Genomic DNA, 24,034 nt, shown 5'->3' with positions numbered 1-24,034 from the left:
TCTATCAGTTTTACCCGTCGCTCCGGCCCACTTGATGTGTGGTGACTGGATGCTAGCACGTGCCCGTAGGTTTGAATTTGGTCGTAAAATTGGTAAATTGGTTTTTGAGGAAAGGAGATGGCGCAGTATCTGTCTCACATATATCGGCGGACGCCTGAACCGCGCCCTAAGGGAAGGGAGTAAGGTAGAGTGAAAGAAGAAAGCGAGGGGTGCCGTGGTGGAGGTCTCCGGAATAAATTTCGACCACCTGGGGAATCTTTAACCTGCACTGACATCGCATTTCGGCAGAGGCGAGAGGCGCAAAAGCAGCTAAGCTCTGCTGTGGCGTCCCCCGTAACCCGCCCTGCAGCTTCGGCGCGTAAAATCCGTTGATCAATAAATCTTCATTTTGATAGCGCCTGCTTCTTTTTGACCGCGCTGAATAGAAACAATTCAAACAGCACCCTCGATCACTGGCAGTGTTGCGCAGCGGAAATCCGCGCTGGCCAAAACTAGCGACCCTACCAAAACCGAAACCGCATAAACGACACCGCTACGCGCCGCTAGAATCGTCGTAGCGGTGCCGGTGGTGGGTTCTCGCTCGTGGATGAGCTGACTCGGCTGGCTGACTGCAGTCCGTTGTCGGCTCGTGCATTTCCTAAATAGTACAGCGCGTGATCTGCAGGAAGTGTACGCTCATTGAGTAACTCAGAGAATCACCATGTTTGTGTCTTGCGGTGGATTCCTTAACCTGGGCGTCGGACTGGCTCGGCGCATGTGCCGCACGTATGCCTCTGCAAAGGTGAGACTCGCTTCTTTCGTTTTTGTTCCCGACGTCTTCGTGGCTACCGGATACCTCCTCTTTAGCCTCCGAATTAATTTCGTCGTAGCGATTCTAGCATGATAGCTGTCACTGTCACGAATGTGCGATCGCAGCCAGTATTTGACGTGCTGCAGGTTTGGGAGTTTTTCTTTTGTACTGCGTTAATTCATACCCCGTCCCTTCGCACCATCTGTTTGCTGCTGAAACGTTGACATGTTTTGATAGCTGATACTTCGTTGACGGTAAGCGCTTCTAGAGAATATCAGCTATGTTCCTGAGTTACCGGTGAAAATTTAACGAAGGCTGGATGAGAGAGCGGCAGGAAAAGAATGCAAGAAAGAAACGCAAAAAGCGGCTGACCTTGACCCCTTCTGAAAGTTCAGCTGTCAAGCTTAGAACATGTCAGCGCCGGTTCAGTTGTGCGTTGTGGGTTCACTGTGGTTGTATTTATGAGAAATGAAAGCAACAGAGGCCTGCGTATAGTGTTAAGACTTCATAATTTGCCTGTAGCTACCACAAATAACGTACTGCACTAACGCTAGTACGCGCGCTGTACACATACTAAGCATGCTTTACTGTTGCTTAGCGTTTGCTTCTATATATTTTTTTAATTAAAGCGACCAGCACATTTATATCTAGTGTTTGTGTGCACTGATCGTGACGCTTCTGCTAGCCGCCGTGAGTTACCGATTTTGATATCCTCAGTTAAACTCGCAGTCGCGCTGCGTCGCCAAAACAAATATGTCAAAGGGATAATTCATTACCCTCCTGCTGATGAAAGTGTGCTGCAAATTAGGATGCATGAACGCAAAGCAAGGATGCATGAACGGAAATTTTTCGTTAACGAAATGCCCCGCAAGGTTTTTTTCCGCAAGTGTAATTTGCTTCTGCTTAACTCTATTTACCGGACGGCGTGCATGGAAATGCGGCAGACTAAAACATTCTGCGTTATCCGAAAACGACAAGAGATGCTCACAACGGCGCCTATAACGCCGCGTGCCTTGCGAGGTGCAGATCATTCGTGTGCTTCGTCGCTGGTGACGCGAGAAGTCGTCTAGCTGTCGCAAAAACCTGTTCCGTCTGCGATCGAGCTAAAAAAGATAAATAAAAAAAAAACAGCGCCTTAGCGCTGCACCGTGAGGTCCATGCATAAACCACTGACCGTAAAAGGAAGAGCTGAATAAAGAAAAGAAACTCCCGAAATAAGAGAGTCGGAAGATTTGTGTTTTTTCCGTGTTTTTTTCGCATCTTGCTGCAAATCGCGGGGAAGAGAGTCGCGCGATGTGCGTCCGTCGGGCACGTGACTTAATCGCCGCAGCGATTGGCTGGCCCAGTGGGCTTTACGTTTGACGTCATCGACGCGTCGGGCGCGGGAGAGGGTTCGGGGTATTTGAGTTCAGTCTTGATTTCAGTAGCAGCTCAGACGCAAGTGACCCACGTTCCTGAAAGAGAGTAGAGCCGTGTTTCGTTTGATCGCGAGTGCTTCATTCGGTCCTTTCTCGTTTGTGTGTGCGTGCCTTTTGTTGTGGGACGAAGTTCATCTCTGGAAAGCATGGTTGTTAAAGAATACGAGCCATTCACAAATCCTAAGGTTGGTACCTCCTTTCGCAGAATGACTCTTTCGTTTGCACTCTGTGCCTCGAACAATGCTGGCTTGCAGTTTCGCATGTGCATCTTGCTATTGCAACTCATGTGGAGGTGCCTTGCTTTTGAGTGAATATGTGTGTGCAGCAATTCAGATACCTGCTTGCATTCTCATAAGAATGGGAGGCCGGAATTGATTTTACGTGTGCTTTGCAACCGAGAAAATTATCACACTTTCCCACCGGGTGCTCTTCCCATGCACTGTGTATTTAAAGAAGTTGAGGTCTTTCATGCTAGTGCATGCATTGCATTTTATTGTGATATCTATGAATCTTTGCCAGTGTGCAAAAAGCACTGGAGGTCAGAATACGTATGCCAAAACAGCTCACAAAGCTACAGCCACAATACGCCTACTGCGTCCCTACATCCTGCATATCGCAGCTGCATGTCTCAAAGCTCGTGTTGTGCGCAGCTCTCCTAAAATGGTCCGCCTCATCACCCGTGCACAGCTGCTTCCCCTGCGGCCCACTTCCTGCCACTGTCGCTGATGCTTTCTTTTTTGCTGCATTTTTCGCACTGTAGTCGTCGCATCCTTTGCAGCTGTCAGACTGTTACACTGAAATCGTGGGATGCTTTGTAAAGTACGCTGTGCACAGGCGTTTCTCTTCTGCAGAATGCGCAGAAATTTGCTTGCTGGGCTGTTTCACATTTTCCGCATCGTTACTCGCGTTCAGCACAGTTATTCCAGTACTCAAGTGAACGAGACAGCATTTGTTTCATGCGTGCACTTCCAAACATTGCAGCTTTGAGATGTAAGAATTGTTCGTGCAAGAAACAGCATCTGTGCCCTTCAAAGCATTAGAGTGCAACTTCTGGATTGGACATGTTTAGGCTGATGATGATGATGTCCTCAAATATTTTGATGGTGGCTACCTTCATGGGTGCTTTGCAATTTGCATAGCGTGGATCAGTGACATCAGGACCAAGTTGCAACTTTCAGTGATGTCTTAGCATTAGTGTGACCGTGAAAGCTTTCCAAACTTCATATGTGTGTGCTGTTAATTTAGCTTTTGAATAATTTTCAACGATTTCAGTTGCCTTGGAGTGTGCATTAATGTCACTTCCATTCAAAGCCAGCATTTTCTGTGCAGTCCACAGCATTGGCATTTTGTAAGTTCATTCAACAATGAACTAACTGGCCCAGCCTCTGATATTTGTAGTTCATTCATTCATTATTTATTTCTCATTCTCACGGGTGGAGGAAATCAAGGTAAATAAAAGCTGCATGCAAGCAGCTTGAGTAGCTCTAGACTTCCACACAAGCAACAGCGGAAGGCATAAACACAATTTATGGAGAACTTTCGCAGCGTGACAGATCATAACAAAGAAATGTATATAACGTAAGGGTCAAAGATACGTGATTGCTTAAAAACAAAGAACAGATAAATAATAATGCAGTGTAAAATGTATGACAAGCGGTGGAACATATTGATTAGAGGTAGTATTTCATGAGCAACTTAAATTCTGATGGAGTTCGGTTGAGAATTTCTATGACTCTCTTGTGAAAACTATTTAGAAGTTTGGATAGACTACACTGAAGCATTTGTTCCCCATAATTAGTTCAGTACATCTGTATGACGAGGTAGTCATGCTGGTGCAGGCTGTTCCAAGTTTGCTATTTCAGTGAATGTCATGCAGTGTCTTCCAAAAATGAAATAAAATTGTTTTTTAAAGTTTATATTTTTCAAAAATAGGTTCAATGTGCTCTATATAGGGTAGGTTTTCAATTATACGCAATTTTTTTTTTTTGCAATAATAGAAGTTCGTTAACATTGGATTCTGTTGTGGAGTTAGTGCAGCCCACCTGTGGCTCAGAGAGTTTGCTTTCTGGAGCTTCACTGATGATCTGCTCCTCACCTCTGTCTTTCTCCTGCAACTCTACAGAGCATCGGCAGCTTTCCAGACTACGTCAAGGTGGTGGAAGTGGGCGCCAGGGATGGGCTTCAGAATGAGAAGGTACGGACACCACCACTGGCCCACTGTGTTCATTTGTTGAGCTTCAGAGAGCCCGTTTTGCCACTGTACTGTGTATTTTAGTGTATATATATTCATTTTCTGTGTTCTCGTGTGAAATTCCCTCATTCAGGGCAGCACTGGCCATATGTGTACTGCATGTAGTTACGGCTCTCTCTCTTGCATTTTGGGTTCTTTAAAATGCAGGCAGTTAACGGTGCACTGAAGAGGAATCTAAACTCGTATTTTTACCGCTGGAACTCGATCTACATGTTCCGAGCATTCTTGGAAACTTCGAATTATTGCCCTGTGCGGCTGATTTCCCTAATATAAATCGGATTAACATCGGGCTCCCGTCTTTTTATTTTTAATTCCCCACAAACGGTGGGAGGAGTCGACTAGCCTTTCAACCAGTCCCATGGCGGCTTGCCGCTCTGCCATCGGTGGAGTGATACGTAGTGAGCGGCGAAAGCAAAGAGTCCACGTGTATTTTTTTTTCCGTGAGCCTAATTTGCAGCTGTGTGGTCTCTGACTAGACCTATTTATTCACGGAAACCTAAAAGAAACAAAATAAAAGCGAAAGCAAAGTCGCCACGCGACTGCCTGAAAGGCACTACGTGCGTTAGTCGACTCCTCCCACCGTATGCGGGGAATTCAAAAAAAAAAAGAAAGGCAGGAGCCGGACGTTAATCCAATTTAATTAGGAGAATCGGCTGCACAGGGCAATAAATCGAAGTTTCTAAGAATGCTCGGAACGTGTAGGTTGAGTTCCTGCGGCAAAAAGACGAGTTCAGATTCCTCTTCAGTGTACCTTTAGCAGTTAGGTGCCATTTTTTGAATAAATGATTGAGAAGTCAGGTTTTCTAAGAAACAGTTCCGTACTCGACTTTTCTTCGGGTCATTTCTACCTGCGAAAAGAATTCCCATTAGAAGCTCGTTTTTCTTTACAGGAAAGAAAGTGGTTTATTCTTGGATAGAGATCATAAAGTGAGGGATGTTGAGAGATGTGTATGTGTATACTTGTTCCTTTCATTCCTGATTAGAGCCGTCATGGTGGCTCAGTAGTTATGGCGCTCGGGTGCTGTCAAGTTTCAATGGAGGCGAAATTCTTGAGGCCTGTGTACTGTGCGATGTCAGTGCGCGTTGAAGAACCCCAGGTGGTCGAAATTGCCGGAGCCCTCCACTACGGCATCTCTCATAGCCTTAGTCGATTTGGGAAATTAAACCCCCATAAACCACAAACCATAATTTCTGGTTACCTCTGTTAATGTATATGACTTTCACCATTCTTGGCTTTATGGCAAGACTAGTAAAACGTTTTCAGCTTATTATAAACAGTGCTCCTAAGCTGAAATGGTCGTAAGTAATATTGAAATATAATGTGAATATTGTGGTATAATATTAAAATCAGTAAAAATAATATCCAGTTGCAACATAAATGTAGTGAAGATGCTCTATCCGACTGAAAGTTATAAATAACTCATTTGCTACTGTATTGAAGGCTTTTTTTTTTTTTTTTTACAAAGTTCCATTTCGTTCTGCGTGTGGAATGAGAATGAGAGTGCACATTTCTTGGTCACATGCGCTGGGTCAAATTCAGCAGGTTGTGAATGGCCAGTGGCATTAATCTGGGCATGTAGCCTTTTATAAAAGGGGTTTCTGCAGATTTTTGTTTGCCAAAACGGTTCCCTTGTAATGGAAGGAGCAGCCTTAAACGCCTGCAGAAATTGATAGTGTGTGTGGTGGTGATAATACGGTTTTCAGTTTCCATTTGCAGTCATTTATCAGAAATTGTTTTGCACAATTTCCCCCCCAAGTTGGGAGGTCACGCTTTTCTTTCTTCTCTACTTTATCTGGATGCTTTGTCCTTGCGTATAATTGATAGGACAATGTGGTGGCAGCATTTGCATTGGTCACATGCCGAGTGTTGTGTTTCTGTGGTTATTGGGCAAAAATATGGCTTGTACTCCCATCTATAGCTAGATCATGCAGTGCTCAGTGGAGAAATACGGCTGCAACTGGTTGTGTGCGTACAGTATGCATTTATCATAGTCATTAATTAGAAATAATGGTCTTTTGATTTAGTGCTCGTTATTTCAAAAACTGACGTGGGAAATTAAAGACTCAGTTATTGCTTTGGCCAATTCTCCGTTCTGCTATAGCACGCTAGTGTACCTTTGTGGAGATTGTTGAGAGAACAAGGACCCATCATACCTTGTTTCTCACTAGTTTGCATGCTGTATCTCTTGGCTGTGTGTGTTCTCCGCAAGGCGTGGATAACCCTTCATGCCCGCAACCTGAGCTCTCATCAGCCACGCGTCTGCCCTACATTTGCCGGTGGCATTGACACAGCTGCGTGGCATTCCGCTCCTTGCCTGGCCCTGACACCATAGTCGCTCTCTGTCGAGGACAGGCAGCTTTAAGTTATCATTTCCTATCCCAGTGTTTGCTCTTTGTCCCTCTTGTGATGTCTTGTGCATCCTGCCTTTGCATTTTTTCTGCTGACGCCAGCACTTGAATCAGTAACTTATTTCATTATTACTATTATTATTATTATTATTAATATTACATAGTTGCAAAATATATATACAAAAATATTTGGACCAGTAGCTTTTGTGACTAGTTGCCGGTCCGTTGCAAGCAAATACTTTGTGGCCAGTCACTGAGGGTTTTTATCCCGTACAAACAATTCATTAGCAGTCACAAAGTGACCGTAAATGTGGTCAGTGCTCTTTTCTGCAGTTTTCACCTTTATGCAGCCGGACAGACTTCACTCCTCCTTCTTTGTTTCAGTAGTTTCAATTTTAGGGCGAGGGTTTCTATTTCTGTAGCATTAGCAAACAGTATTGCAGAGTACTTCCCGCCGAGGCCACAATAGTTTTCCAGTTCTTCTGTGATATTTGCTTGGTATTGTTTGTGTACTTTGTGTATTGTCACGTTTGACGTCTGGTTTTTAAGAGAGCACTGCACAGGCAACAGAATCGAACACACTGTTTCTTCGAAACTTAAAAAGGGAAGACGTGTAGTGTTCTGCAAATGCATTGTAAACAGTGCTTGGACATGCTGCATTAGCATATTATTGCTTTAATTTTTTCTTTTTGTCCCAGTTTTCACTAGGCATTTCTTTTTTTACCTCTAAGAATGCATGACCTCAGTGCCGTGAGTGAGACTGTAGCATTCGGTACAAGCTGGGGAGGTGTCGTTGCTCTGAAAGAGCCTCCCAGTTTAGCATTTCCTATATTAAGCCTCAACTGCTTGCAGGAGATAGTGCCGACAAAGACGAAGATTGAGCTTATCAACCGGCTGGCAAACTCGGGCCTGCCCGTGGTGGAAGCGACGAGCTTCGTCTCCCCCAAGTGGGTCCCTCAGGTGAGTGGCGATAAGGGGCATTGCTTGGCTGAGTGGTCGGGTGATACTGTCGCCTCATTCTCATATCTGCGACATCTGAAGGTCACACTCAGACCTGTCACCGCCGGCAACAATATCTGCGACATCTGAAGGTCGAACTTGTCATCGCCGGCAACAGCGTTTAGTTCTCAGTTTGCATAGACAAGTGACCATGGAGGTCATTTTCCCGTGTGCTCACTCTTATTTTCAGAGCTCCAGGTGATTTTCTGAACTGCATGGTGATCTGACTAAGCAGGCATGGCGTGATTTCCATTTATTCCTTTTGGTCAGTTGCCAACAGTGCTCTTTGTTTATAAAGCGCTGTTCACCCACTGAGCACTTTTTTCTCGAATGCGCTTTGCCGTCAGATCAATGATCAGTTGTCGGTGTTCTTCATATGAAATCACCTCCCTGTGAAGAAGCCTTTGTGGTAATTTTACACTGTATTTTGTTTATTTATTTATTTCTTGTACACCTCAAATGCCCCTGAATAGGGGTATTACATGAGGGGAAACAATACACAAAATGAATCTGAAATGAATGACATGGGCTTTAAAACAACCTTGTTGCCTTGTTAGCTTTTGTAAAGTGAAGCCTGTTTGCTGAATTGTCTGCTGGCTCTTTGGAGTCTGCTCCTTGGATTGTTTATCTACATTAACCTTACTGCAGCACAGTCTTCATTACCGTCTGTAATTTTTCTTCTGCCTTCCTAGACCTTAGCGAAGAATTTACGTTGTATATGTATGTCACTAAGAATTTACTCTTTCTGTAAGCACTAATTGGGATTGACTGAATGGCACTTTTAAAACTATAGTTTGCTTTTTAATCTTTCTTTTCCAAGGCAGAAAGAGTGATGGAAACGAGAAGCTGCTCTATTAACTGTGACAGTAGTGTGTTTTAAGTGCATGAGCAGTGTTGTAGGGCTTGGCTCCCATGCCACTGACCCTTCATGTGATTACACTGGTTAGTTTTAAACAAAAATCTATCTTTGCCACTGAGAGACATAGGGGTGCAGTGTCAGTAAGAGAACCGACGTCAGGTAGCCATAGCTCACCTTATAATAACAAACATCAGTGAGTATGAGTGAGGTAGTAGATGCTGAGAAAGTAACTGGTGGTATACAGGGTAGCCTTAGGGGGTGATGACAAGGGATGGGAAAGTGACAAGGTTGGGAATGGAAAGTGACGGCAGTGGTACAATATTCCCCCCTCCGTGCAGATGGCCGACCACACGGAAGTGCTGAAGGGCATTGAGAAGCTGAAGGGCGTCAGCTACCCGGTGCTTGTTCCTAACATGAAGGGCTTCAAGGAAGCGGTAAGTGCTCCTTGTTGCTTAGCACTTTTGTTTTTGTGTTCACTTTTGCTTACTGCTTCATGCAACGAATGGAGCGGGGACTAAGCGGCATGATGCTAGTACTGAAGAGTGTCACCTTTTTGCATAGATGGCGTTGTGATGCCATGCAGATGGGGTGTGTGCATGCATGCCTCCAGTTCCTTGAGACTGCAGTGTTGTTAATGGAAGGAGAATGCAGTGCGTGGACTGAGATTCTACTTCAGGCACTGTACCTACAACTGGACAGCCCAGGGAATTATTGGCCATTTTGCCTGTGGAAAAACACTTAACTAATAGTTGTCTTTTCCTATTTCTTTCCTTTGCCTGTGCAACTGAGCCATCGATATTTCCTGCTTAGTCCTAGTAGTTGCCGTGTTTTTGTGCTTAGTATTGCACTTAGTACAATTTCTTTGCTTCTATATTCTTCCTTGTCTTGGTTGGTGTCACCACTACATCAATGCCATCTGCCTACTCACTTGTTATGTTGAACAAGTTCGCGATAACTTAAAATGATAACACCTCATTTGGGAAGTGACAGGGAAGTTTTATATTTGACTGCAGGGAATGAATGCCATTTACTAAGAGGGCCCGGTCTGTTTGCATGCTGTGATTATCATCAATCCTGTTCGGAATGCTAGCTTCAGTGGCTAGCCTCAGTACATAGGTATTGAGGCTCTTTGATGAAAATGGTACATTTTTATGTGAGTCCTTGCTTGAGAGTTTGTGGAAAGGTTGCTAAACAATGAGAGCGCTCATTTTTGTTGGAATGCTTTTGCGATTTCCTGGCGTTATGAAAGAATGATCATTTGAATGAAATCTGTGGGAATTTGGGACATTTATTTCGGGACTCTTTCTACACGCTGCATTTTCAAGAACTCTTGACCCGTGTGGTTACTAAGGGCTGTTTTTGTATAGCAGTTGTTCAGAAACGGTACATATTGAACGCAGTTCACAAAAACTGCTTTACTAACAGTTTCAGAACTGGAAATGTGCTCGACTTGTGCCAAGTGGGGGGTCGTAGAACACCGCCACCTTTCTACAGTTGTTGTTTACGACAATGCAAGGTGTTCTTGGAAAATATTTATGGCTGGGGGCGTCATCTGAACACAAGTTGTAGCAACACATTGCAGTCGGAGGCAAGAGCATTAGTGCATCTTTGAGGCTGACATGCATAATTTTGGGCCACTATTGTCACATGCTGAAATTCAGTGTGTATTGTACCAGTGCTATGTATTTGGGCGCAGTGGTTTTCATGAGAAGCTGGAAAAGTCATGGGAAAGAGCATTGTAGTTTTATTTGAATTGGCAGAAGGAACAATCAACATTGCTGGCAGTGATGATAGCAATGCTTCAGCAAATCTTCAGGGAAGAATGTGTGAGCAATGAACGGACGTGTCAGGTGTCTGTTGGGGATTAGATGACCACACACTGAAGATTATCAGCCAGACAATGTCTGATATTACATTGCTGAAATTTTGGTCAGCGGTTTGAGAAAGTTGTTTAACAAATGCACTCCCTAGTGCTATGCACACAAACTACAACAGTCTGCCATATTGAAAAAACTGTAAACAGACAACCCAGGCCCCAGCCAGCATGTTAGCAGCTCTGCACATTATTTCACCAGCGCTTGCTTTGTTATGAATGACGGGTCAAGCAAGTTGAGTGCATTCATGTTGCATCAAGTTTGGAGATGAAAAGCTCAAGTTTAAGGTTTCTTTCGCCGCTCCCAAGAAAACTGTGGTTCTTATTGCCGAAGGTTTACACGTAGTAGACCAATTCCATATTTTTTTTTATGTTTTGATTTCACAGCTTGCCGCAGGGGCCAAGGAAATTGCCGTGTTTGGGGCTGCGTCAGAAACATTCACACAGTAAGTGATTGTTCACCCTTAAACATGGGCCTTTCTTTTGAGCTCAGTAACACATAAAAGTTTTTTGCATGACTTTTCATTTATTAAGAATGCCGGTAGCCAAATTCCCATTCATCATGTTAATTTCTTCAGTAGCGTAACGTCACCAGTTGGCTGAGAAGATTCTCTTCTGCAACTTTCTAGTATTTATTCCTGCACATTACCCATTGTGGTCACTGTATGCAGCTGGTGGGGAAGGCAGTCTCTGCACCAGCCGCACATGGGCATTTTTTGCATGTCCCCTCAACCTGTGGGGCATTTTATCTCAGCCACATACTGGGCCCCAAGGTCATTGAAAATTTGGCTTCCCTTAGCACTTGTCGGCGTCATTTACTTTCCGTCCCTTGTGTTCCCTGTGCGCTATTTTTACATCATGAACGTTATCCAACTTTCCGCTCCGCTTTTCTCTTAGCAGCTTGCGAGTGTGTGGCGGAGATCATTGTAGCAATCTCAGGCAGGGAGAAAAAAGTCTCGTATTTGTACCTTGGTTCCAAATGCAATGTGGGATGCATTCTGAAACCTATTAACTAAGAAAAAATTCACAAATATGTGTAGATACGGTACTGGTAAAATATGATTTTAACTCCTGCATGTCATATACTTATTTTTTTGGCATTTGTGCTATATTGGTGGTCAATAGACTATAGACTGGGAATGAGATGTTCCAAAGATTGCGTGCCATGATCAGTGCGATTTCGAGGCTTGTGCCATATTTCGATGCATATATTTGAAACAAGGCTCTGTTTTGGTGTTATGCTGGCAAAGGATTTTCAAAAATGAGAGCCAGTGCAGGATGGAAACCTAGCATGCCGTTTTGGTGAAATTTAGGTGTAAAGTTGTGTTAGCAGTAGCACAGGCAATGCGAGTGTTGTAGCACTCTAATCACATTTTGTACGTTCCCCGTCAAAAATCTTGAGTCCATAGTGTTTCCTTCTCTGCCACGCAGTGAAGCATTCAAGGAACTCTTCAAGCTTTAAACTTCTTCGAGGCAAGAAGAAATCTTGTATCAGCCTCTCAAGGCCCTTTGGTCTTCATGCCACGAGTGTTCCACTATATAGCTCAAAGCAGACCGTGGTGGTGAAAGACTGTTGACCAAGACTGTACCCTCAAGAGAAAAAAATAAAACAACTGTATCCTACTGATGCTGACCTATAGGACAGAAACGCAGAAACGTGGAGGCTAACAAACATTGTTCACCTTAAACTGAGGAGAATACAACGAGCTAAGGAAAAGAAAATGGTAGGTGTAATGTTAAGAGATCGGAAGAGGGCGGAGTGGGTGAGAGAACAAACGCGGGTTAATGATATCCTAGTTGAAATCAAGAGGTAGAAGTGTGCTTGGGCAGGGCATGTAATGTGAAGGCAAGATAACCGCTGGTCCTTAAGGGTAAGGGAGTGGATTCCAAGAGAAGGCAAGCGTAGCAGGGGGCGGATGAGATTAAGAAATTTGCGGGAATACGGTGGCTGCAACTGGCAAAGGACAGGGTTAATTGGAGAGACATGGGAGAGGCCTTTGCCCTGTAGTGGGTGTAGTCAGGCTGCTGCTGCTGCTGATTATGATGATGATGTACCTTGTTCATTGCAGTAGTAGTTACTTGAGTGGAACAGTATTCTGCTTTAAGTATTAGTCGTCGGGGTTTTGGCATGGTCTTGCTGTAAAAGCTTGAATTGGCATTTCTTCCTCGTGAAGAAGGCAACAGGTTAATCGTTTATTCTGGAAATTGTCCACAAATAGAAAGTAATGCAGGTGACAGAGAGATTATACATCTGTGTCACATATCTTTTTTTACTGTTCTCACCTTGCAGGAAGAACATCAACTGTAGCATAGAAGAGAGCCTCAAGAAGTTCAATGACGTGATTGAAGCTGCCAAGGCCAACAACATCAAAATCAGAGGGTGAGTTTGTTTGCTCCCATTTAGAGGCACAGTGTCTTAAGTAGGCTCTGTATGACCCAGAGGCTTCCCAAAAATGAGCCTTTAAATTGGGCCTCTGCTTAATAATGGAAGCCAGTTCTGTGTGCAGTTTTAGCATTGGGACTATTCTGTATGGACAGGTTTTTGTTTCAGTGTCAGCATTAATGTTAGTACTTTTTTTTTGTTTGAAATGCTGCAGTGAGGTTGCCGGGTCTGAAACCACCAGTACTGTGGTGGCTCAGTTCCTGCAACATGTTGCTGCTTAGCATGGGGTTATGGCTATGATGACAGTACTTGTTAAAAGTTTGCAAAACTGTGATGCATGATGCCCCCACAGTGTAATGCCTTCTGGGCATGAAAGTCTGTTTTCAGTGAGGGTACACGGCAACGTGACTCCCTCTGAGCACGATTCCTTATGCAAATGACAAAAGTAAAATTTCTCTCTGGGCATACCAAAACTGTTATGTTTAAAAATTTGACAAATCTTGCAGTGTTTGCAGATTGAATGACATCAGAGGTGGCATTAACATGAGCAGAGAAAGTGTGCCTAGTGGACTCTCAGAGAACCCATGGCATCCCCAGTGCAGTTCAGCGTGCTTGTTGTCGTTTTAAGGCATGAAAGGCAGTCATAACCAGATGGAGGAAAATTTATGAAAATATTAAGGGAGCCTACAAGGGTAGACGTGCAGGCTAGTTGGTAGACCATGATTCCTTCGAACAGTGCAAAAGACAAGGACACAGATAGAAGAGGGGGACACAGCGCTGACTTACAACTATGTTTATTCATGAAATTTGCATGTATATATACACATGGCATGATGCGCGAGGGGTGGCAAACTGGTACAATGCGCATTGTAACAGTTTGCCACCTCTCACGCATCATGCCATGTGTATATATACATGCAAATTTCATGAATAAACATAGTTGTAAGTCAGCGCTGTGTGTGTCTTCTTTCTGTGTCCTTGTCTTTTGCACTGTTTGAAGGAATAAGGGAGGTCATGCCAAAAGCATTTGCAGACAGTTCTGGCTACCTCCGAAATGCAGACAGAGTTAAGGTGCAGTGAAGAGGAATCTGAACTTGTCTTTTTGCCGCAGGAACTCAACCTGCATATTCCGAGCATTCTTAGAAACTTCGAATTATTGGCCTGTGCGACCGATTTCCCTAACTAAATCGGATTAACATCCGGCTCCCGCCTTTTTTTTTTTTTTAACTCTCCCCGTACGGTGGGCAGAGTCGACCAACGCGTGGAGTGCCTTTCAGACAGCTCCGTGGAGGCTTGCCGCTCTGCAATTGGCGGAGTAATACGTAATAATCCGTAGTAGCAAATAGTCTGCGCATATATTTATTTCTGCGGGCTATTTTGTGGCTATATTATCTGTGAATGAAACTATTTATTCACGGAAGCCTAAAAGAAAAAATAAAGTGAAAGCAAAGCCTCCACGGAGCTGGCTGAAAGGCACTCCATGCGTTGGTCGCCTCCGCCTGCCGTACAGGGAGAATTAAAAAAAAAAGTGGGAGCCGGTTGTTAATCTGATCTAATTAGGGAAATCGGCCACACAGGGCAATAAGTCGAGGTTTCTAAGAATGCTGGGAACGTGTAGATTGAGTTCCCACGGCACAAAGATGAGTTCAGATTCCTCTTCACTGCACCCTTTAATGCTCTGACTTTCCCTTGACCGTGAATTCCCAACACTGCCGGAGTTGCCCATTTGACCGGCCGAACAGGGTGCGCATTGTGCGAGGGTTTCGCTGAAGGTGCTCTCATAAGTGCCAGGCGAGTGACGCCTGTTGTGTGGTTCCAGGTACGTGTCGTGTGTGGTCGGCTGCCCCTACGAGGGTGCCGTCTCCCCCGACGTGGTGGCCAAGGTGGCGGGCATGCTGTACCAGGCAGGGTGCTACGAGATCTCTCTGGGCGACACCATTGGCGTCGGCACACCGGGCACCATGCGGCCCATGCTCCAGGCTGTGCTCAAAGAGGTATGTCCAGCATGCACTTTGTTTTTTACTTGCACGTGCTTCTTCTGTTTTTCCTGGCATCCCTGTGGTCTGGGTGAATGTGGTGTCATTCCTCAGCTAATGTGATGCACTGATGGAGCTAAAGCCGGTGCGGTCTTACTAGTGTATTCCTCAGAACCCTTGGGCACCTTGGAGTGCTCATTGGGTTCCCTCTGTGCCTCATTCTGTGCATGCCTCATCGTCCATCTTTGCTTTGGCACTGATGACCGTGACTGTATCCTTCTCACCAGTGGCGATGAGTCATAACAGATGTCTCGTGGACTAATAAATATTTTTTTTGTGTGTCTCGGTTTTTTTGAAAAACTTATTGGCAAGCTTGGGCCACAGGGTGAGACAGTGTCTGCCTATATTCGGAGTCAAACTTTTTTTCCAATGGGGACGTAATGAGTTGGGGGATTGACTTATGATCGGAGTCAACTTATAATCAGCAATGTGCCGTTATTTGTAGTGGCGCATGTCATGCCAGGAAGCATGTATAAGATAGAACCATGCTGCCGCATCTGCATGTGCCTCCATCAGTGCCTCTTTCTTACCTGACGCTGCATTCTGCTTTGCTCAGCAGAGGCTCTCCTTTCACATTTGTCGCTGTGTGCAGTATATGCAGGGATAGTATGTGTAGCAGGAGCACCTTTGCTCATGAGTGGTTACCTTCACCCAGGTTCCGGCCAGTGCCCTGGCAGTCCACTGCCACGACACGTACGGACAGGCGCTTGCCAACATTCTGACAGCGCTCGCCATGGGTGTCGCCGTGGTGGACAGCTCTGTGGCCGGCCTGGGCGGCTGCCCCTATGCCCGGGGCGCAACGGGGAATGTTGCCACCGAGGACGTCCTTTACATGCTGCACGGCATGGGCATACCCACGGTGAGTGATCTGGCCATTGCCAGAGGAGGATATTTTGCTCCTAAGGCTTTCCTTACTTCCTCCTTCGTTATAGGCGGGATGTCCCATTGCTGTGCGCTACTGCCTCTCTGTGTAACATTCTGATTACAGGATATATATATGTATATATTTCTGTGGTAGTTAAGAGGAGTGTTGCTGCGGACGTTCAGTGGACAATGGGCTCCTCTGACCTGGTAAAGTTGCACGAAAAAACACACACATAAGTCAGGGTACAGGGCGAGTGCGAACTGACAACTAATTTTATTCATAGGACTTATTCGTACAATTTTAGTTGTTCTATGAATAAAGTTAGGATGCTGGCTACGGTTATGGTTATGCGGCTGCTGACCTGAAAGGCACTGGTTCAATCCCGGCCGCAGCGGTCGCATTTCGATGGAGGCTAAACGCTACAGACCCGTCTAATGTGCAATGTCAGTGCACGTTAAAGAACTCCAGGTGGTCAGAGTTATCCGGAGGCCTTCACTACGTGTCCTTCCCTTAGCGTGAGTAGTTTTGGGACGTTGAACTCCCTAAAACATAACGGCAGTTAAAGGGACGCTAAGGACGAATTGAGGTCGGCCTGTTTCGATAAATCAGCACATTCCGATGATGTAAAAAAATAAAAAATACTGCTTTCACTGAAAATGGAGCTTTCATACACTAGAAAGGGTCAGAAAATTATGGAGGGCACTTAAGGTTACTTACGTGTCTTGATGGCGGAACCATTAATTTTTAACTTATATATTTTTCTTTTCTATCTTATATGACACATACTCATTAGCATCAGTCGTAAGGCTATGCATACACTAGGTTCAGCTTTATCTGCCAAGAAGCAATGCAGCTTTGTGGCCTGTGGGTTGTGTGCTTGCCTCGCAATCTGGAGGTCCTTAGTTGAAACCCCCGCGCCTTGAGAAGAAATTTTTTTGATGACTGCGCCGGGTTTCGTTGCTAATGGGCCATATCACCATATCAGGCTTTTGCATTTGCAACTACTACTGTGATTTACCCCGATTAGTAAGACTGCAATTGTAATGCGAGGGTCGCTTCTGTCAGCACATGACGTGATAAAAGGTTCAGTTATTGAATAATATTTATTCAGTTAGGCGGGACGTCCCATTCCTGTTATCAGTATAAAAACTGGCATTAGATCGGAGTAAATGTGACATTTTATTGCCCTCCATAACAGGTGCCTGAGGGTCGAAATTTGCGCCCTGGCAATGCATGTCGGTGATGAAAGTGAGAGCATTTATGACCACATCATGCTGGCAAAAACAGCGGAGCTAAGGGGTCTTTCTTCCTTTGTGTGCAGGGCGTTGACCTCCAGAAGGTGATCAGTGTGGGCGACTTCATCTGCAAGGCACTGAACAGGCCAAACAACTCCAAGGTGTCACGGGCCATCAGCCGGCTTTGAGCCTCCAGCCACTAAGTGTTCCGCTTGAAAGCCAAATCCCCGCTTTCACCATCATCATCAGCACTAGAGCCTCCTAGGCATCTGTGGTTCTTATGCCTGCTTGGCTTCAGACCGCATGTTCATCATCACCTCCTTTGACTACTATATGTATAGCCTGGCTATGTTTTTCAGGTAGCCTGTATTTATAGAGAACCGCATTGCCCGTGTTTCCATGTGTGTATTTATGCTCACGCAATAAGTTATTGTCGTAAGTTATTTACGTGCATATTTTGATGTGTAGCAATTGCCTGTGCCATTTTTTTGCTTGGGTGGTTGAAGTGCGGAGTTTTCAGCTGCACTTGCAAAACTACGTCATTTTGATCACTTTGTGGTCCATCTAAATAGTCATGATATTGGACACTGTGTTACCAGAACATTTTGTCTACTGTGTACGTTAAGTGTCTCCAAGGAATGAAATATATGTTGCTTTGAGGTTTAGTATTTGGTCAAAATTATGAAGGATATCATTTCTAGGCTGGAAGTTTTTTTATTCAGCTTTTTTAAGCATGCTGGGAGCTCTTTACCTGCTATGCTGCATGCGAACTGTATATTTCTTTCAGCATTGTTTACTTCTTGTGTAATAATGATTGTATTAATTGCACTTAATTTCCATACCGTTGGGAACACCAGGCTCCAAATTCATGAGATTGCGGCATGGTGTGTGGTAATAGACTCAAAACACCAAACATTCCTCTGAGCTTGTTTTTTTTTTTTTGCGTTTGTCAGATTGCATTTATGACTGCCATTTTGTTACGCAATTTATGTGTCGCATATTGAATGAGGACATGGTCCACGCATTGACAATCATGACGCCTATGTCTACGCCTTGTGTATAGGCAGCTTTATGTATGTACTACGCAATCAAATGCAGTTGTTAATGAATAAAACTTGTTACCTCAAAGTCTTCGTGGAGCATTCATGACTATATTTATAGCGCCTAAAATTTTTTGCGTTGGAAAATCGTACAGGGTCTATGCAGGTGCTTGAAAACCTTGCAAACCCTTGAATATGAAAACTTTGTTTTCAAAAGCATTGAGAGTCCTAGAATTTCATAGGCTCTTGAACGCCCTCGAATTTCTAGTTTATTAAAGGGTGTACCATTTTTAAATTAATGGTAGGTGTAACATTAAGAAACAGCAAGACAGCAGGAATGGGTCAGGAAACAAACGCCTGTTCATGATATCCGAGCTGAATTCGAGGAGAAAAAAAACGGGAATCGGCGGGGCATTAAATGCGGAGGGATAACAAATGGCCCCTCCGTAACTGAACGGATTCCAAGAAAGGGCAACTTAGAAGGGGGGGGGGGGGGGCAGAGAGTCAGATGAGATTAGGAAGTTTGGGACGATAAGGTGGTCGCAGCTGGTGAAGGACAGGGTTAATTGGAGGGATATGGAGAGGGTTTTGTCGTACATTTGGCGTATAGTTTTTCATGCGGAAGTTGTCCACATGCGTTATTACAGACTGGTGACGGTGAAGAAAAGTGGCCGTGAAAGGACACTTCCACCTGCCCTATTTTTTTTTTGTTAAAATACATGCGTTGTGGAGAATTCCACTGCTGGATCCAAGCAAGGTGTTGAATCTGTGCCACAGTGACCGAATCCACCACTGAGTGACTCGACAATGGGAATGACTGCATATGTGCATATGTATTCATACCTTGTCGCACAAATATGGAATTTTGCTCCGTGTTACTGCTACTAGGAGGTACCTCGGGTTACCTGCTTCCTGAAGGCGATCAATCTGATTACTGAAACTTGTTGTCATTAGGCATGTGCATGACTTATTTACTGCATTAGACAGGCATGTTTTTACTACTCCTCTTTTAACTAACTTCGTATGTGCCGAGGTAAACAGTAAGGGAGCCTTATTCCCTCTAGGCTCATACATCCAGCAAACTTGACCCGAAGAAACTAGCTTTAAATCAAGAAACCGGATCATGCCCTCAACAGGAAGCTCGCGCCAAATAAAGATCGTTCAGTGGAAGTTTAGCGCTTGTGTTGTGTCCCTTGAATTTTGTGCGCTATGGATCCTCATTCTAATTTCGGTCTTACCAATGATTTGTGCGCGAGCAGCTTTACCTGAGGTGGGGCAAGACGGAGGTGACGCTTAAGGAAACCTAGTGTTTTATTTGATGCTGAAATGATGTTACTAATAGGAAGTGCTTCGTCTGCCGCTGCTGCTAAATGAGCTGCCGGAGCAAAGGCCCAGCGCCTTTGCCGCCAGAATCCAGAGGTGCGTGCCGCCGAAGCAGAAGCTTACCGTCGCCACCGTCGAATTCTTTGCCTCATTCTATCGAAAAGCTGAAACAGCTGATGATCTGCGCTCAAATTTCGCATTAGAAAGTAACGCAATCGTCGATATTTTTTTTTGTTCTCTGGAGGGGCGACATTTTATTTGAGAGGACTGTGGGAGCTGGGAGATGCTCTTCGGTGTCCGCGCTGACGGGAAGCATGTGGGGGCGATTTTTACTGCACCTTGTTCGCTATAACCGAGAGGTGCGGACAGGGCCGTTCGTTTTATCTCTTTTATCCATAGCCCTAATACATATTTTGACGGTAGCTCCACCGTTACTCATAATGAGCGAGCGTTCGTTATAAATGCGGCCCTTATAGCCACGCTCCTCTGTATCAAGGAACACAATGCAACAAACTGCACGAAAATCTGTGAAAATATTGTCGTACTACGCTTTCTGTAAGCAAGAAGGTCGGGCCACAAAAAAAAAAAATTGGCAGTGGCTTAGCTCTGGTTAAGCCTGGATATACAAGCGAAAAGCTGCAGTTATGCCTTGTTTGACGTCATGGCTGTCGCAGTTCGAGCACAATGCACTGGGAGCACCACGATAACGGTGTAGGCAAGCGCGTTATATAGCCCTCCTTCCGCATGCGTAGTAACTGTGGTAAACACGCGGCTGCAACGAAAGGTCAAACGGTGGCGAGGAGGCGAGCGCGCAGTAGTAGCGGCAGTGAGGAGGCGGCGCACATGCACAGTAGCGCGCGGCTGCGCCGAAAGGTCAGGCGGCGGTTGCGGTGGCGGCCGGTCCGACCACCTGCGCCTCTTCTGTGACGTCACTCGGTTTATTGACTAGCCTAGTGAAGCTTTTCGCTTCAAAACACTTGTAAAAAATTGGCAGAGGCTCAGCTTGGTTCAGCCCGGAAATTGCGAAAGCAGCTTCATCCGTTTCTTCAGCTCGCATCCGCCGTGTATACCGCCGCTCTGCGCCGACAGCTGTTGTTGTGACTGGGAGAAGGATGAAAAGGAAAATTGCACGGGCCTGCCTACTGGCTCGAGCCGAGCCACCACCGCTGCCGCGTGCAGATAGAAGAGAATTAAAAGATCAGAGGAAAGACAAAAAGAAAAGACGCGCGTCGCAGCAACAACCGCGTCCGCCGAAGCGGACGCTGCTGAAAAAACAGATAAGCGGCCGAAGCCGCGATCACTACCACCACCTCTGCGCCGACGGTTGGTTGGTTGGTTGCGACTGAGAGAAGGATGAAAAGGAAAGTGCACGGGCCTGCCAACTGGCTCAAGCCGAGCCACCACCGCTGCCACGTGCAGGTAGAAGAGAGTTGAAAGATAAGAGGACAGAGTAAAAGACAGAGTAAAAGACAGAGTAAAGAAGCGCGTCGCAACAACCGCGTCCGCCGGGACGGACGCTGGCTGAATAATACAGATACACGGCCGCAGCCCGAAGGCTGCAAACCGAATGTCTGCGCCGACCGCAAGTTGTTGTGACTGAGAGAAGGATGAAAAGGAAATTGCACGGGCCTGCCTACTGGCTCGAGCCAAGCCACCACCGCTGCCACGTGCAGATAGAGGGGAGTTAAAAGATCAGAGAAAAGAGAAAAAGGAAAGAAAAGACGCGCGTCGCAGCAACAACTACGTCTGCCGGAGAGGACGCTACTTAAAAAACAAATACGCGGCCGAAGCCGCGCTCGCCGAAGCGAGACCGCACGAGCTGGAGCTCTCTCCTACCGCAGCGCCTCTAGTGGGAGAAGCGAGAGGCTCACCGCCCGCCGTGTCTACCGCCGCTCTCCGCCGACGGCCCGAGTTGGGGCCCTTCTCTTCCACAGATGGTGTGACGTTACTTAGAGTTACTGTATATGCTACCAAAGGTAGCAGAGTTGCGCGTCTGTTTGATCAACGCCGCTCGCGACTCCATTGGTAGAGCGCCATCACGTGGTGTCCAAGCAACCGTGTACTGCGGAGAAGACGACGCTCGATGGGCAAAATCGTTCACTTTTGGTTCTGAACCGGTTTTACCGGTGTCGAGTGCTCCCCCGCCGCCTCTGTCCCCGATTCGAGACGCCCTGCAGCCTTTCTTCTCCCTGTGAGAGCCTCCTCGGTACGGTGCATGTTTTGACCATCCGGCCAGAAACACGTGCGCTGATGACGTAGGCCGGCCGCCGCTGCAGCGAACTGGATTGACAGCCGGGCAAGTTCGAAGCGGATCCACTATCCAACGGCTGTTTACGTTCGCTGCTGTGGGGTGTAGCTCACGCGTTTTGTTTGTTTTTTTTTTGGTAAAAGTTGCATTGCGGTTTCTTTACCGAAAACAGGCTGGACTTGCGGCTCTGCGCTTTTTCGTGTATACTGTTGAAACGCTAAAATAGAGCTCTGCGTTGCGTATTTATGCCTGTTGGCATAAAACCTGAATGGCAAACCATTTTTTATCGAGGGAAACATGTTCAGGCATCTGATTGTTTACGTCAGATGGTAACGTTCAACCAGTTTCGAGTAAACTGTATTTTGGATTTTTATACAGTCCTTTCTATAGTTCCGGCTCATAACATTTTGCAGGGTTTCGTATTTAGTAAAGGAGACTATAAACAGTTTTTTTAATGCAGGTCCGGTGAATAAATGTTGCCGCAAAGATGAATGAATGCTGCATTTGCACGGCGTATTTAGAATACTGAGTCTGCCCTTAGGTTATCAGGTAAATAGTTCGGGGAAGGTGACGGGAATCGCCTGCTGCCGCAGCTCACGGCGCGCGCTAGAGCACCGTTTTTTCTTGGCCACATTTGTTTACTGGGTTACACAGTCAGCTTTTTAGGGGCTTTTTGTTTGCGATCAATCGAAAAAGTGCTTTAAAAACCTCGGAAAAGCGCTCACGGTCGATCGGTGATGCGCTAGGCATGTCGCCTGCAGAAACGGAGTGCGGCTTCGCCGCATAACTTCGGTTGCTTGGCAGGCAAGATGGCGGACCTACGCGCAACTCTGCTACCTTTGGTAGCATATACAGTAACTCTAACGTTACTCTTACCGTAGCGCCTCTAGTGGGAGAAGCGAGAGCCTCACCGCCCGCCGTGTCTACCGCCGCTCTACGCTGACGAGCTGAGCCGGGGCCCTTTTCTTCCACAGATGGTGTGACGATGGATGGATGGTTAGGAGCGCCCCCTTTGAAACGGGGTGCTGGCAATTGCCACCATGCTCAGCTTTTCTGTCTTTATTATTTTTTGTTTACTGTGTTGTCAATTTTCATTAAGATTCGCCATCTTTACCTACGGTTTCCTACAACTCTAACCTTATGCCACATCTCTGCTTTTCAGCCACCAATCCTCCAATCGCTTTTTGCTGACTTCCACTGCAGATTTATTTACATGACCATCATTATCTTTAAACCCTAGGGCCTCAGGAAGAGTGACTGTGCCTGCATCGACATCCGGATGGATACCATCACATTTGATTATGAGGTGTTCAATTGTTTCCACAGATCTACCACACACTGCACATGTGTCATCTTCTTCGTTAAATTTGTTTTTGTAGATGCGCGTTCTAAGACACCCTGACCTAGCTTCAGAAAGTAGGGCACTGCCTCTTGAGTTATCACAGAAAACTTCTTTCCTGATCTGCTTTTCCAGTATCGATATAGTTCTACACTATGTTTCTTTTCCATTGAAACATACTATCATACATAAATCCTCCAATCGCTTTTTGCTGACTTCCACTGCAGATTTATTTACATGACCATTGTTATCTTTAAACCCTAGGCCTCAGAAAGAGTGACTGTGCCTGCATCGACATCCGGATGGATACCATCACATTTGATTATGAGGTGTTCAATTGTTTCCACAGATGTTGTTGTTGTTGTAGCCTACGACAGAATGGCACATACCCACTCTGGGGGATCGGCCAAGAATCGGGTGGTAAAGGTTGGTATTCACCTGTACGTAGTAAAGGCAAAAGGAAAGCACACGGGAGATCTACCACACACTGCACATGTGTCATCTTCGTTAAATTTGTTTTTGTAGATGCGCGTTCTAAGACACCCTGACCTAGCTTCAGAAAGTAGGGCACTGCCTCTTGAGTTATCATAGAAAACTTCTTTCCTGCTCTGCTTTTCCAGTATCGATATAGTTCTGCACTATGTTTCTTTCCATTCTTTTCCATTTTCCATTGAACTTGGCAGCAGCACGGGCAGCGGAAGCATTTCGTCTTGACACGTGCGCTTGCTATCGCTACAGATCGTTTCCCGGCCGGAATCACGGACAGCGTCCTGACCGCTTCTATCAGCTGAATGCTCCGGATCACCTGGCAAGAGACGTCACCAAGAGCGCCGCCACCAGGGGTCAAAGGACTATAAAGGAGCAGCACTGCGGATCAGCGATCACTTGGCAGCAGCACGGGCAGCGGAAGCATTTCGTCTTGACACGTGCGCTTGCTATCGCTACAGGTTAGACACACGTTTGCATTGCGTTCAAGCCACGTAAATTGAAAGGAAATAAGATAATTTAAATATAGTTTGGAGTTTT

The 24,034-nt window shown here is 45.7% G+C and overlaps 1 protein-coding gene across 2 annotated transcripts; it reads left to right on the top strand.

The window, feature by feature from the left end:
- The first annotated feature begins 534 nt into the window (after window positions 1-534).
- Hmgcl (hydroxymethylglutaryl-CoA lyase) lies at window positions 535-18,186 on the top strand. Of its 2 annotated transcripts, none has more exons than XM_089557766.1 (9): window positions 535-781; window positions 4,331-4,402; window positions 7,661-7,768; window positions 9,005-9,100; window positions 10,927-10,985; window positions 12,830-12,919; window positions 14,742-14,916; window positions 15,614-15,817; window positions 17,145-18,186. In XM_089557766.1, the coding sequence occupies exons 1-9, from the start codon at window positions 701-703 to the stop codon at window positions 17,244-17,246; spliced, it is 987 nt and encodes a 328-aa protein (XP_089413892.1). In that variant the 5' UTR covers window positions 535-700; the 3' UTR covers window positions 17,247-18,186. The 2 variants fall into 2 exon arrangements, with proteins under 2 accessions (XP_089413892.1, XP_089413897.1); XM_089557771.1 differs by lacking the exon at window positions 535-781 and adding an exon at window positions 2,237-2,393.
- The last annotated feature ends 5,848 nt before the right edge of the window (window positions 18,187-24,034 follow it).

This window comes from Amblyomma mixtum, chromosome 1, assembly GCF_055824585.1.
Source record: "Amblyomma mixtum isolate Tamu chromosome 1, ASM5582458v1, whole genome shotgun sequence".
In the NCBI taxonomy this organism is placed as follows: domain Eukaryota; kingdom Metazoa; phylum Arthropoda; class Arachnida; order Ixodida; family Ixodidae; genus Amblyomma; species Amblyomma mixtum.
Note: the sequence above shows the minus strand (reverse complement) of the source record. Positions and strands in the feature narration are given on the sequence as shown.

Bases quoted from the DNA above. Each gene is read 5' to 3' on its own strand.
- Hmgcl (XM_089557766.1), top strand. From the start codon at position 701: ATGTTTGTGTCTTGCGGTGGATTCCTTAACCTGGGCGTCGGACTGGCT. The intron at 4,403-7,660 runs GTACGGACACCA...AACTGCTTGCAG, and splicing joins ATGGGCTTCAGAATGAGAAG to GAGATAGTGCCGACAAAGAC. The intron at 10,986-12,829 runs GTAAGTGATTGT...CTCACCTTGCAG, and splicing joins GCGTCAGAAACATTCACACA to GAAGAACATCAACTGTAGCA.